Source organism: Neovison vison, chromosome 13, assembly GCF_020171115.1.
Source record: "Neovison vison isolate M4711 chromosome 13, ASM_NN_V1, whole genome shotgun sequence".
Taxonomy (NCBI): domain Eukaryota; kingdom Metazoa; phylum Chordata; class Mammalia; order Carnivora; family Mustelidae; genus Neogale; species Neogale vison.
In genome coordinates, this window is record NC_058103.1 from 74,454,891 (window position 1) to 74,468,577 (window position 13,687).

A 13,687-nucleotide genomic window follows, 5' to 3' on the forward strand; every position below is an offset into this window, starting at 1 on the left:
GTCACACTGTGTCTCTCTAAAACTGCCATAAGACACAGGATCTCCCAACAGGGTGCAATGAACAACTTGTGAGGCTGGACGTTCACTGCAAGGATGACCACAAGACCACTACCTTATTAAGTGGTGTTACCTTAAATGAGTTACACCCTGACTGAGGAAGTCTTGGCATTGAACTGCTTTCAGTGTCACTAAGGAACACCTCGATTTGGGAAATGTTATTTCTAGTTCCTAAACTCTAGTTGTCTGTATGATTTTGTATCAACCAGACACTGAGGGACAAACAACTACAGACTGTGCTGGAACCAGAATGGATCAGGCAGAGACGCTCAGCATCCAGGCCCCTGTTCTGCTCAGAGTTTGTGCTCAGCTCCCCCTGCAGTCCCCGTCACTGTGTCAGTCACCGCACAGTAGTACACAGCAGAATCTGTGACTTGCACTGAGCCTTTCTCCAAGTGGAAGGATTTTGATTTGCTGTCAAACGTGGCTTCAAATCCTTTGTTGCTTCCCTTCTCCTTGCCCCTCAAGGCTTTCAGGAGGAGCTGTAGACCTTCACCGGGATACTGGACATACCAGAAAAGAGTAAGGGACCCTGATGCTGAATAAGTGCAGTTCACAGTCAGGGAAGCCTCTTCTAAAAGGGTCACTTGGCCTTCTGTCTGAGTCACTGAGTCTCCATGGGTTTGTCCTGAGGAAAGAGAAAGAAGATCTGTGTCACCTTGGGCATAAAACTCATGGATAAATAATAGTTAAAGGTTTAACTGACATCATGGAAGAAAGAAATAAAATTTTAAAAGGAATGGTACTTACCAAGCATTAAGACTACCACAGTCACGAAGCCTGGAGAACACTTCATCTCTGGAGCATCGCCTAAATAATGTTCTCATTCTTACTATGAAGAAGGTTAGAGTGACAGAGAAATGATCAGTGGAAGCCTGCATTTCACACAGGAAATATGACTGTGGTAGGAAGCTGCACCCCTAGTGGACAGGGACTAAAATGCATACATGTTGGCCAAAATCCTCCCCCAGTCAGCCATCTGTTTCATCCCTGACCTCATGAGGCACATGTCAGGTTTCAGGTGACCCTGGGAAGTCTGAAAAACAGCAATCCTGACTTCTCAGGTCTGTTTTGTTCTTAAGACATGCCTGATACGGAAGTTCTTTAACACAGCATCCTGGGGCATTTCTGTGGCTGGGAGGGTAACAAACTTTTTAAATCATCTTACTACAGTACTTCATATTCTCATGCATCTTTGTGGGCCAGCCCAAAAACCACTGACTGCCAGAAATGGGGTTCGAGTTGAATACAGAAAAAGTAATAGGAAGTCATTGGTGACTGATTGTGTTTTGGGCACTTTACCGCATATTTAGAACTGTGACTGTCATTTTTTTTAAGTACTCTCTAAATGTTTTCTAAATCAAACAAAAATAATGAACAAATGACCTTTAATTGAAATACTATATTTACTTTTCCTAAACTATTAGCAATTGCTAGAAATACTATTTTTTAATAAAAGTTTTCAGAAGAAGTCACACTATTTGTTAGTCATCCATTTTAATAGTCAAATATTACTGATTTTCAGAATCATTAAAAAGTGAAAAATAGCAAATACAGACAGAAGAAACATCATACATGGAGTCATCAAATCCATATAGAATCATCTGAAATTGGGCATCTGAGTGGCTCAGTGGGTTAAGCCGCTGCCTTCGGCTCAGGTCATGATCTCAGGGTCCTGGGATCGAGTCCCGCATCGGGCTCTCTGCTCGGCGGGGAGCCTGCTTCCTCCTCTCTCTCTCTGCCTGCCTCTCCATCTACTTGTGATTTCTCTCTGTCAAATAAATAAATAAAATCTTTAGAAAAAAAAAAAAGAATCATCTGAAGTTAAGTTCCAATATTTTGTTGACTCCAACAAGGTGACTAGTGTATACGAATTAAGAAAAAAATATTAATGCTATAATCCTAACAGCTTTAGCCTCAAGGATGCTTTCTATTACTGTCCATCACATTTTGTTGCCAACCATTAATCAAATAATTTTTCCCATAAGGTAAGAAATCAGGATTATCAGGAAAAAGTTCTAGAAAGGGACACATCTTCTGTAAAGTCCTATAAACATCTATGTTTAGACATAAAGATGGAAGCTTAGCTCAAGCTATATCTTGGAGGCCACTCTCCAAGAGATTCAGATCAAGGAGGTTCATGAGTCCAGAGCCAACATGGAAACACTTTCCCATATGCAGAGGGAAGTAAGAAATTCTGGCCTGGATACTGTTTGGGTTCATGTGTCCCTTTGCTTCCCCTCCACCTCTCAAATCACATTGTCAGGCCTGCCACGGAAGTATACTAGAAAGGAATTTGGGACAAACCCCTGCAAAGTTGTATTCAGATATGCAGGGGAAATCCCAAGGAGGTTAGAATGATAATGGTTGAAAATAAACACGGGGCACCAGGATGGCTCACCAGGTGGAGCTTTAGGATCTTGGTTATGATTAGGGTCATGATCTCAGGATCAGAGTCCTGCATGGGCCTCTGCATTCATTCAGAGTCTGCTTTCTCTTTCTATGTCTCTCTCTCAGTCTCTATTACTCTATCGTTCTCTCTAAAATATATAAATCAAATCTTTTTTTAAAAGGAAAATAAACAATATAGTACATGGATGCAGAAAGTCATTATCTGTAACTTTAGTTTTTTAAACAGTTTATATTTTTTATTTGTCAGAGAGAGAGAAAGGGCACAAGCAGGGGGAGCAGGAGGCAAAGGGAGAAGCAGTTTCCCCGCTGAGCAAGGAGTCTCATGCAGGACTCAGTCCCTGGACCCTGGGATCATGACATGAGCCAAAAGCAGACACTTAACCGACTGAGCCACCCAGGAATCCCTATCCATAACTTTAGAAAAAATTCAGGCCAATGAAAACCTACGGGAGAAATATTTTGCACTCTGTGTCACACGGAGGACTTGCATGTCATTGAGGGAAGGTACTGCATAGTAAATATGGATACTTACTGGCTTTTATTAATGCATATTTTACATTAAAATAAACTGCACCACTTAGACAATTCTATATAATTTGACATTTGTATTTGTGAAGCACTCACCACATTTGAGATAATGAACATATGCATCATCCCAAAAGTTTCCTCATGTCCCTTGGCAACCCCTCTCTCAACCCTCACCACTCCCATTTCCAGGGAACATTTCTGTCAAGCTTTAGTCTGCATAATTTATAATTTTTAATTATGGAATTATATGTACTCTTTTATCTGTCACTTCACAATGTAATTATTTTAATATTCTTCCATAGTCGTAACTATCAAGAGTTTGTTTCTTTCTGTTGTTGTGTAGTATCTCATCCTATGCCTATAAAACCTTCTGTCTATTCACCTGTTGCTGGCCATATGGAGTAGTCCCAGTGGGTTCTTACAAACAAAACTGCTATGAACTTTTGCATATAAGATTTTTTTTTATAGACCCATTCTTTCCTTTCTCCTGGGCCCATATCTGGGAGTAGAATGGATGTATCACATGGTAGATGTACATTTGACTTTCTTAAACTGATTTGTTCTAGTAGTTTGTTTCACTCTGTTCTGTAGATTCCCTTGCATTTTCTGCACAAATATGCTTTCTGGTAATAGAGAGAAGTTCACTTCTTGCCTCCCAAACTCTATGGCTTTTGTTTCTTCTACTTGCCTTATTACATGGATTGAACCTCTACTTCAATATTAAATACAAGTGGCGAAGCCAAAACTTTCCCCTTATTTCTTTTTTTTTCCAATTTATTTATTTTCAGAAAAACATTATTCATTATTTTTTCACCACACCCAGTGCTCCATGCAAGCCGTGCCCTCTATAATACCCACCACCTGGTACCCCAACCTCCCACCCCCCTGCCACTTCAAACCCCTCAGACAAACCCCTCAGGGTTTGTTTCAAACCCCTGAAACAAATAGTACATTATATGTTAATTTTAAAAAAAGTCTGGAGAAGCAGTAACATTAGGCCAAGAAATAACAATAAGTGCATTTAATTACCCGAACTTAGATGGACAGAATATAGAAAGAATTGGTGGGGAGATTTTCACAAAGGACAAAGGACTATTTCCTAGATCAGGCAGTTCACAAGCAAAGGAAATGCACTCTTTTGAATATTGCATTAAAAGCTGATTCAGAAGGTAATGGTAAATGAGTCTGAAACCAATTAAAATGAATCTTTCTTGAAAGTGAAAAAAAACCTGTGAGTCAATGAATGAATGAATAAATGAATTTTTAAAAGAATATATAAAAGGGAAAACAAACTAGTTTACAATCTATGGGTAAAAACGAAAGTACACATAACTCTAATAGGATCAAGAGGCAGGACTCAGAGGAGTGAACACTAAAAACTATCTGATCCCAGAGGAGGGAGAAATGCTTGTACTTCAGGTGCCTGGACAAAATGTTATATAGAAGTTGACCATTCTCTCTTTTCCTCTTTTTTGGTGACAAGAATAGAAGGGAATATGCATAAACCTTTATAAGGGTTTTATGAATTTTTATTACTTTTAACAAAAGTGGGAATTTGTGAATATATGAATTATTAAAGTCATTACTACCTATAAAAATCCCTTTTGACTAACAATCCCAGTTCTGACCCTTTGTCGCTTACTACCCTAAGTTGTTCCTCATCTTGATAATTTGGAGTTGATGTTTCAAGGTGTTTTACTAGATTTCAATCACTAGGAAATGGACTGTATTTTATTTAAACATTGTTATAACACAAATAAACATTTTGGGTATACCTTTCTGTAAGTCCTCCTAAAATAAAGAAGTCATTAAAAAAATACTTAAAAAACAAAGAAGATTGCAACCATATTGACAAAGTGATGCAGTACAATTCAGACATTGCTTTTTTCTATTGTGTTTTTTCATATATTCAGTTAGCCAACATAGGGTACATCATTAGTTTTTGATGTGGTGTTCAAGGATTCATAACTTGCATATAACACCCAGTGCTCATCACAACACATGCCCTCTTTAATACCCATCACCTAGTTACCCCATCCCTTTGTTCTTCAACCCTTGGTTTGTTTCCCTAAGTCCAGAGTCTCTCACAGTTTATCTTCCTCTCCGATTTCTTCCCATCCAATTTTCCCTCCTTTCCTCTGTGGTCTTCCAGGCTATTCCTTATGTTCCACATATAAGTGAAACCATATGATAATTGTCTTTCTCAGCTTGACTTATTTCACTTAGCATAATCCCTTCCAGTTCCATTCATCTCAGTGCAAATGGTAGGTATTCATCCTTTCTGATGGCTGAATAATATTCCATTATATATATGAATCATATCTTCTTTATCCATTCATCTGTTGAAGGACGTCTAAGCTCCTTCCACAGTTTGGCTATTGTAGACATTGCTGCTATGAACATTGGGGTGCCTGTGCCCCTTTTTTCACTACACCTTTATCTTTAGGATAAAAATCTAGTAGTGCGATTGCTGGGTTGTAGGTTAGCTCTATTTTTAATGTCTTGAGGAACCTCTAAACTATTTTCCAGAGTGGCTGTACCAGCTTGCATTCCCAACAGTGCAAGAGGGTTCCCCTTTCACCACATCATCACCAACACTGTTCTTTCCTGTCTTGTTAATTTTTGCCATTCTGACTGGTGTAAGGTGGTATCTCACTGTGGCTTTGATTGGTATTTCAATGATGGCTAGTGAAATTGAACATTGTTTCATGTGTCTGTTACCCATCTGTATGTCTTCTTTGAATAAATGTCTGTTCATGTCTTCCACTCATTTTTTGACTTTATTATTTTTTGGAGGTTGAGTTTGAAAAGTGCTTTATAGATCTTGAATACCAGACTTTTATCTGAAATGTCATTTGCAAATATCTTCTCCCATTCCGTGGGTTGTCTCTTACTTTTACTTGCTGTGCAGAAGCTTTTTATCTTGGTGAAGTCCCAGAAGTTCATTTTTGCTTTTGTTTCCCTTACCTTTGGAGACTTACCTTGAAAGAAGTTGCTGTGACCGAAGTTGAAGAAGTTACTCTGCTGATGTTCTCCTCTAGGATTTTGATGGATTCCTGCCTCACATGAAGGTCTCTCATCCATTTTTAGTTTATCTTTGTGTATGGTGTAAGAGAGTAGGCCAGGTTCATTCTTCTGCATGTGACTGCTCGGTTTTCCCAGCACCATTGATTGAAGAGACTGTCCTTCCTCCATTGGACATTCTTTCCTGCTTTGTCAAAGATTAGTTGACCATAGAGTTGAGGATCCATACTGAGGTCTCTATTACTTTCTGTATGACATTCTTGACTCATTTGCATTCTCCCAATTCCCTGATTTGTGGCTCTCTGTGAGACATTACAAAACAGAAGTTAGAGAAATCTATAGGTTTTCTTCCCAGTATCACCTATCAATCTGTATTGTTAGGAAACCTCAGTGCAAGAGCATTTTCTGTCACCATATTTCCTGGGCACTGAGAATGATCTCACTTGAGTTCTTACCAACTGAGCTAATTATCTGGCCATAACATGAACCTCTACCTTCATTTTGTTTCTGCCCCCAGCCCTTCATGTTGAATATCAGTCTGTGTCTATCACCTGACTTCCTAGAAAAGAAACCACGGCAGAGGTGGCTGGCATCTCTTTTCCTTGCTCAGGTACATTTGCTCCTCCTCCTTTCTTCTGTTCCATTCTTTCTCTAATAAAATTGGCTCTACACTGAAGCTCCCCCATCACCTCTCCTGCTCATACTCGGTCAGGAAGATATTTGGCAGAGGCCACCTTCCAATTCACACTGTGTGTATCTAGAAGTGTCATAGACACAGCAACACCCACGAGGGTGGCCTGAACTACTTCTCAGCCTGGAATTTCACTGCAAAGATGAACGAGAGACCAATTCATCCATAACTGTTTGTTTAGTTTAAAGATTTATTTAAACTAGTCAATGGGAGAGGGCAAAAGGACAGGGAAAAAGGGAGAGAAGCAGAATTCCAAACCAACATGCAGGAAGCCTGATGTTGGGGTTCAATCATACAAACCTGAGATCATAACCTGAGAAGATCAAGAGTCAGACACTTAACCTAGTGGGCACTTCAAGACCACTTCTTTGTTATGTAATTCTACCTTGAAATTAGGTACACCCTTCCTGAGGAACTCTTGGAATTGAACTGTTTTCAATGTCACTAAGGAACATTGGGGAAAGTTCCTTAAGGAACTTTAGGGTTTGGGGAAAGTTACTGCTGGTTCTTATGCTCTAGTCCTTTGTATGACTTTGTACCAACCAGACACGGAGGGACAAACAACAGATTGTGATGGAACCAGAGTTCATCAGGCAAAGACACTCAGCTTCCAGGCCCCTGTCCTGCTCAGAGTTTGTGCTCAGCTCCCCTTACAGTCTCTGTCACTGTGTCAGTCACTGCACAGTAGTATACAGCTGAATCTGAGGCTTGCACTGAGCCTTTCTCCAAGTGGAAGGATTTCGATCTGCCATCAAAGGTGGCTTCAAATCCTTTGTTGCTTTTCTTCTCCTTGTCCCTCAAGGCTTTCAGGAGGAGCTGTAGACCTTCACCGGGATACTGGACATACCAGAAAAGAGTAAGGGATCCTGATGCTGAATAAGTGCAGTTCACAGTCAGGGAAGCCTCTTCTAAGAGAGTTACTTGGCCTTCTGTCTGAGTCACTGAGTCTCCATGGGTTTGTCCTGAGTAAAGAGAAAGGAGATCTGTATCACCTTGGGCATAAAACTCATGGATATATGATAGTTAAAGGTTTTGATGACACCGTGGAAGAAAGAATCCAAATTTTAAGAGGAATGGTACTTACCAAGCATTAAGAGTACCACAGTCACGAAGCCTGGAAAACTCTTCATCTTTGGAGTGTCACCTAAATAATGTTCTTCATTCTTACTATGGAGAAGGTTGGAGTGACAGAAATGATCAGTAGAAACCCACATTTCATACAGGAAATGTGACCGTGGTAGGAAGCTGCACCCCCTGGTGGACAGGGACTAAAATATATACATGTTGGCCAGAATCCTCCCCAAGGCAGCCATCTGTTTCACCCCTGATCTCATGAGGCACATGTCAGGCTTCAGGTGACCCTTGGAAGTCTGAACAGCAGCAATCCTAACTTCCCAGGTCTATTTTGTTCTTAAGACACTGCCTGATATGGAACTTCTTTAACATAGCGTCCCAGGGCATTTCTGTAGTTGGGAGGGTAACAATCTTCAGAAGCATTTTACTACAGTACTTTATATTCTCATGTGTCCATGTGGGCTGGCCTATAACCTACTGACTGCCAGAAAAGGAGCTGGAGTTGAATACAGAAAAAGTAAGAGGAAGTCAAGTCATTGGTGACTGATTCTGTGTTTTTGGCACTTTATGCAATATTTGGAATTGTGACTATCATTTTTTAAGTACTCACTAAATATTTTTAAATTAAACAAAAATAATGAGCAAGTAGCATTTATTTAAAATGCCGTATTTACTTATTCCTAAACTATTAGCAAATGCAATAAATACTAGTTTTAATAAAAAGTTTCAGAAGTCACACTAATAATCAGATATTCCTGATTTTTAGAATAATTAAAAAATGAAAAATAGGAATTTTAGACAGAATAAACTCATACACAGAGTCATCAAATCCCTATAGAATGATCTGAGAGTTTATGTTCTCACAGTTTTATTGACTCCAACTTAAGGTGACTAGTGTACGTGAATTCAGCAACAAATACTAATCCTATCTCCTTAATAGGTTTAACCTCAAGGATGCTTTCTATTATCATCCATCTGGCACATTATGTTGCCAAACATTAATCATCAATTTTTCTCAAAAAGTAAGGAATCAGGATTATCAGAGAAAAGTTCTAGAAACGGCCAAATCTTTTCTAAAGTCCTGTAAACATATACTCTAGACACATTAGGAAGCTTAGCTCAGCTGTTTTTTGGAGGCTATTCCCAAACATTCAGGTTGAGGAACATCAGAGTCCATAGTCAACATGGGAACGATTTCCCAGATAAAAGTAAAGTAAGAAATTCAGGCCTGGTTACTGTTTCCATTCAAGTATCCATTCCTTTCCCCTTCTCCTTCCAAATCACATTGTCAGAACCTGCCTCAAAATTATGCTAGAAAGCAATTTTAGACAAGCCACTACAAACGTCTCTTCAGATATGCAGGGATGGGGCACGTGGGTGGCTCTTTAGTTGGGCGTCTGCCTCCCACTGGGGTCATGATGCCAGGGTCCTGGGATTAAGCCCCACCTCAGGCTCCCTGCTCAGCAGGAAGCCTGCTTCTCCCTCTCCCTCTCCCCTGCTTACGTTCCCTCTCTCACTGTATCTTTCTGTCAAATATATAAAAATCTTAAAAAAAAAAAAAATCCTGCTGGGACAATGCTAAATAGGTTAGGATGATGCTGGTTGAAAATAAACAGTGTAGGGGCACCTGGGTGGCTCAGTGGGTTAAAGCCTCTGCTTTTGGCTCAGGTCATGGTCCCAGGGTCCTGGAATCGAGTCCCGCATCGGGCTCTCTGCTCAGCGGGGAGCCTGCTTCCCTCTCTCTCTATCTGCCTCTCTGCCTCTCTGTGATCTCTGTCTGTCAAATAAATAAAATCTTTAAAAAAAAAAAAAAGAAAGAAAGAAAATAAACAGTATAACACTTGGATGCAGAAAGTCATTAGGCATAAATTATATATATATATATATATATATATATATATATAGTTTCAGGCCAATGAAAGCCTACAGGAGAAATATTTTGCATTTTACGTTACACAAGAAGACTGGCACCGCAGTGAGGGAAAATAGTGCATAGAATGATATTGAATGGCTCTGTTAATACATTATTTACATAACAATAAAGTGCAGCAAATTCAACAATTCTATATGATTTGATGTATGTATGTATTTGTGAAGCCACCACTACAATTTTTTTAAAGATTTTTATTTATTTATTTTGAGAGAGAGAGTAAGTGAGAGAGAGGATGAGAGGGGAGGTCAGAGGGTGAAGCAGACGCCCCATGGAGCTGGGCGCCCAATGTGGGACTCGATCCCAGGACTCTGGGACCATGACCTGAGCCAAAGGCAGTTGCTTAACGAACTGTGCCATCCAGGTGCCCCCCACCACTACAATTGAGAAAATGAACATATACATCACCCCTAAAGTTTCTTCATGTCACTTTGTTTTTTCAAAGATTTTTTTTTTTTTTTTTATTTGAGAGAGAGAGAGACAGTGAGAGAGAGAATGAGCGAGGAGAAGGTCAGAGAGCGAAGCAGACTCCCCATGGAGCTGGGAGCCTGATGTGGCACTCGATCCCGGGACTCCAGGATCACGCCCTGAGCCGGAGGCAGTCGTCCAACCAACTGCGCCACCCAGGCGTCCCTCTTCATGTCACTTTGTAATCTTCTCTCAACCCTCCTTATCCCCATTTCCAGGGAAACTTCCTGTCATGAATTAGTTTTCATATTTTATAATTTTGTATAAATGGAATCATATGTTTCTTTGTCTGGCTTCTTCTCAGCATAATTATTATGAGATTCTTCCATAGTCATATTTATCAAGACTTTGTTTCTGTTGCTGTGCAGTACCCCATCATGTGCCTTTAAAACAACTTGTCTATTCACATGTTGCTGACCATCTCGATTAATCCCAGTAAGGCTCTTACAAATAAAGCTGCTATAAACATTTGCGTATAAGATGTTTTATAGACATGTGCTTTCATTTCTGTTGGATCAATTTCTGAAGTACAACAGGTGAGTTATATGGTAGACATACATTTGACTTTCTTAAACCAATTTGTTCTAGTAGCTGTTTTGCAGATTTTCTTGAGTTTTCTGCTCAGATGTTTATGTTGGCTGTTAAAAGAAAAGTTCACTTCCCCCTTTCCAGACTGTGTGGCATTTGTTTCTTCTCCATGCTGTATTGCATTGGCTGGAACCTCTACTTCAATATGAAATACAAGTGGTGAGAGCCAAAACTCTCGCCTTATTTCTGAAACTAAGTAGAAAGCATTGAGGTTTTCACCACCAACTATGACATTTGATGTAGGGTTTTGGTTGAGCCCTTTTTCAATAAGGAAATTTCCTTCAATTCCTTATTCACTGGGAGTTTCTCTTAGGAATGAATCTGGATTTGTCAGAAACTTCTTCTGTACCTATTGAGGTACCTTCCTAAATTGCTCATTCACTACATGCCAATCTCTTCAGATATATTGTCGATACGTTGTCACAATAAAATATTAAAAGAAGATATCAGTGTCCCAAATTTACAAATAATAAAACAAGTTCAAGGGGCACCTGGGTGGCTCAGTCAGTTAAGCAGCTGCCTTCTGCTCAGGTCATGATCCCAGGGTCCTAGGATCAAGTCCAACATGTGGCTCCTTGCTCATCAGGGAGCCTTCAACTCCCTCTGCTTGTGCTCTGTATCTCTCTCCCTCTCTGTCTCTCTCTCTCTCTCTCAATTAAATAAATAAAATATTTAGCAAGACAGGAAACAACATGTGTTGGAGAGGATGTGGAGAAAGGGGAACCCTCTTACACTGTTGGTAGGAATGCAAGTTGGTGCAGCCACTTTGGAGAACAGTGTGGAGATTCCTCAAGAAATTAAAAATAGAGCTTCCCTATGACCCTTCAATTGCACTCCTGGGTATTTACCCCAAAGATACAGATGTAGTGAAAAGAAGGGCCATCTGTAGCCCAATGTTTATAGCAGCAATGGCCATGGTCGCCAAACTATGGAAAGAACCAAGATGCCCTTCAACGGACGAATGGATAAGGAAGATGTGGTCCATATACACTATGGAGTATTATGCCTCCATCAGAAAGGATGAATACCCAACTTTTATAGCAACATGGATGGGACTGGAAGAGATTATGCTGAGTGAAATAAGTCAAGCAGAGAGAGTCAATTATCATATGATTTCACTTATTTGTGGAGCATAACAAATAGCATGGTGGACATGGGGAGTTAGGAGAAGGGAGTTGAGGGAAATTGGAAGGGGAGGTGAACCATGAGAGACTATGGACTCTGAAAAATAATCTGAGGGGTTTTAAGTGGTGGGGGGGTGGGAGGTTGGGGGAACCAGGTGGCGGGTATTATAGAGGGCACGGATTGCATGGAGCACTGGGTGTGGTGAAAAAATAATGAATACTGTTATGCTGAAAATAAATTTTTTAAAAAATCATATATTCTTCTAAAAAATAAAAAAAATATTTAAAAATAAATAAAAATAAAAATAAAGTAAACTGAAAAGTATCAAGAACTTGATGGCAGAGCTAATACTTCTGAACACAGAGATAGATGATAGAAAAAAACCTGTTCCCTGATTTTCAGGTCAGCAAGGTGGGGGAGGCCTGCATAGCAACTTGCTCCTGCTAGGCCTGTGGTTCATAGCAGGGGCACCCAGTACTTTTGTGGGCAAAGGGTTGAGGACTGTTTGCTTCCTTGTGATTCCTGCCTGGACTCTGAATCCAGACAGTATTGGGGGCCAGCGGTCCTTCTCCTCTGAGGATAGAAGTTGAGCTACCTCTTCAGCCGCCACTCCTCTCAAGTATTCAGACCAAAGAAGAATATGCCTGAAGGCTCTCATCAGCTCTCCCCAGCTCTCATCAGCTCTTAAAACAGGCAGAAGCAACTCTAGGAAGTGGAAATCTGAGACAAGCTCTTCTATTGACAGAGGGAGGGGACCTAGGTGAATGGATTTCAGCTATCACTGTAGATTTCTTCAACCAGATCAACATGCTGTATGGAACTATTACAGAATTCTGCACTGAAACAAGCTGTCCAGTCAGGTCTGCAGGTCCAAGATATGAATATCTATTGGTAAAATGGTACTAATATCAAAAAGTCAATCAAATTTTTGGGTTAGGATCAGCTTGATGATGAAAGTCTTTTGCCTTCCAAGATTGGTGTTCCTTTCCAAAAAATTTTATGTCTATGGCAAAGACAATTTAAAGCATTTGTTCTAGGTTTATGCATATTTATCACCAGCAGTTTGATTCTGTGATGCATCTGTGAAAAAAGGTCTACCTCAACACCTCCCTTAAGCCCTTTATTTTCTTTGTTCAGGAGTTTAATCTGATTGATAGGCATGAATTGGCACCTCTTCAGGAATTAATTGAGAAGCTTGTATCAAAGACAGATAAATGCTTCTTCTAGAACATAGTTCCCTACTGCTTCATCTGCTAGAGCTATCTCATTGTTATCTATTAAAGACTAGTGATACAGACTTTAAGAAAACAGGATAAAAGGCATTTATTGTTTCTGTCTACTGATAAAATTGTTCCAAATGTAAATTGGCCCAATCCTTCAGTGAGAAATTCAAAACACAGCTGACCCTGAGGCACTTTGTGGCCACTCCTGTTATTGTCAGAGTTAGACTTGTTATAATATGTGTTAACTAATATGTAGTCTATTCATTTACTTATTCCTTTACTGAAGAAAATGATTGAGTGCTTCAGGTAACAGCATAATGAAGATTGAGAATTCCCACCAATACTTTATTAACAAGTTTCCAGAATAAACTACCTAATAAGGCAATCAGATCAGTTTTATTCTGCTTCTATTTACAAATAGAAGAGGTCTTTTAAAGTTTCCTTAAGATTTAGAACATTTGGGATGCCTCGGTGGTTCAGTCATTCAGCATCTGCCTTTGGCTCAGGTCATGATCCCATGATCCTGGGATAGAGCCCCACATCAGGCTCCCTGCACCACAGGGAGCT

The 13,687-nt window shown here is 39.9% G+C and overlaps 1 pseudogene and 2 gene segments (V, D, J or C); 1 reads left to right on the plus strand and 2 right to left on the minus strand.

Moving 5' to 3' along the window:
• Nucleotides 1-350: 350 nt before the first annotated feature.
• LOC122894556 lies at nt 351-874 on the minus strand. The segment is given in 2 exon segments: nt 351-685; nt 808-874. Coding segments are annotated over 2 exon segments (381 nt in total).
• A 6,465-nt stretch (nt 875-7,339) lies between these two features.
• Nucleotides 7,340-7,842, minus strand: LOC122894557. The segment is given in 2 exon segments: nt 7,340-7,674; nt 7,797-7,842. Coding segments are annotated over 2 exon segments (381 nt in total).
• Nucleotides 7,843-7,881: 39 nt separating this feature from the next.
• LOC122894558 lies at nt 7,882-13,124 on the plus strand (annotated as a pseudogene).
• The last annotated feature ends 563 nt before the right edge of the window (nt 13,125-13,687 follow it).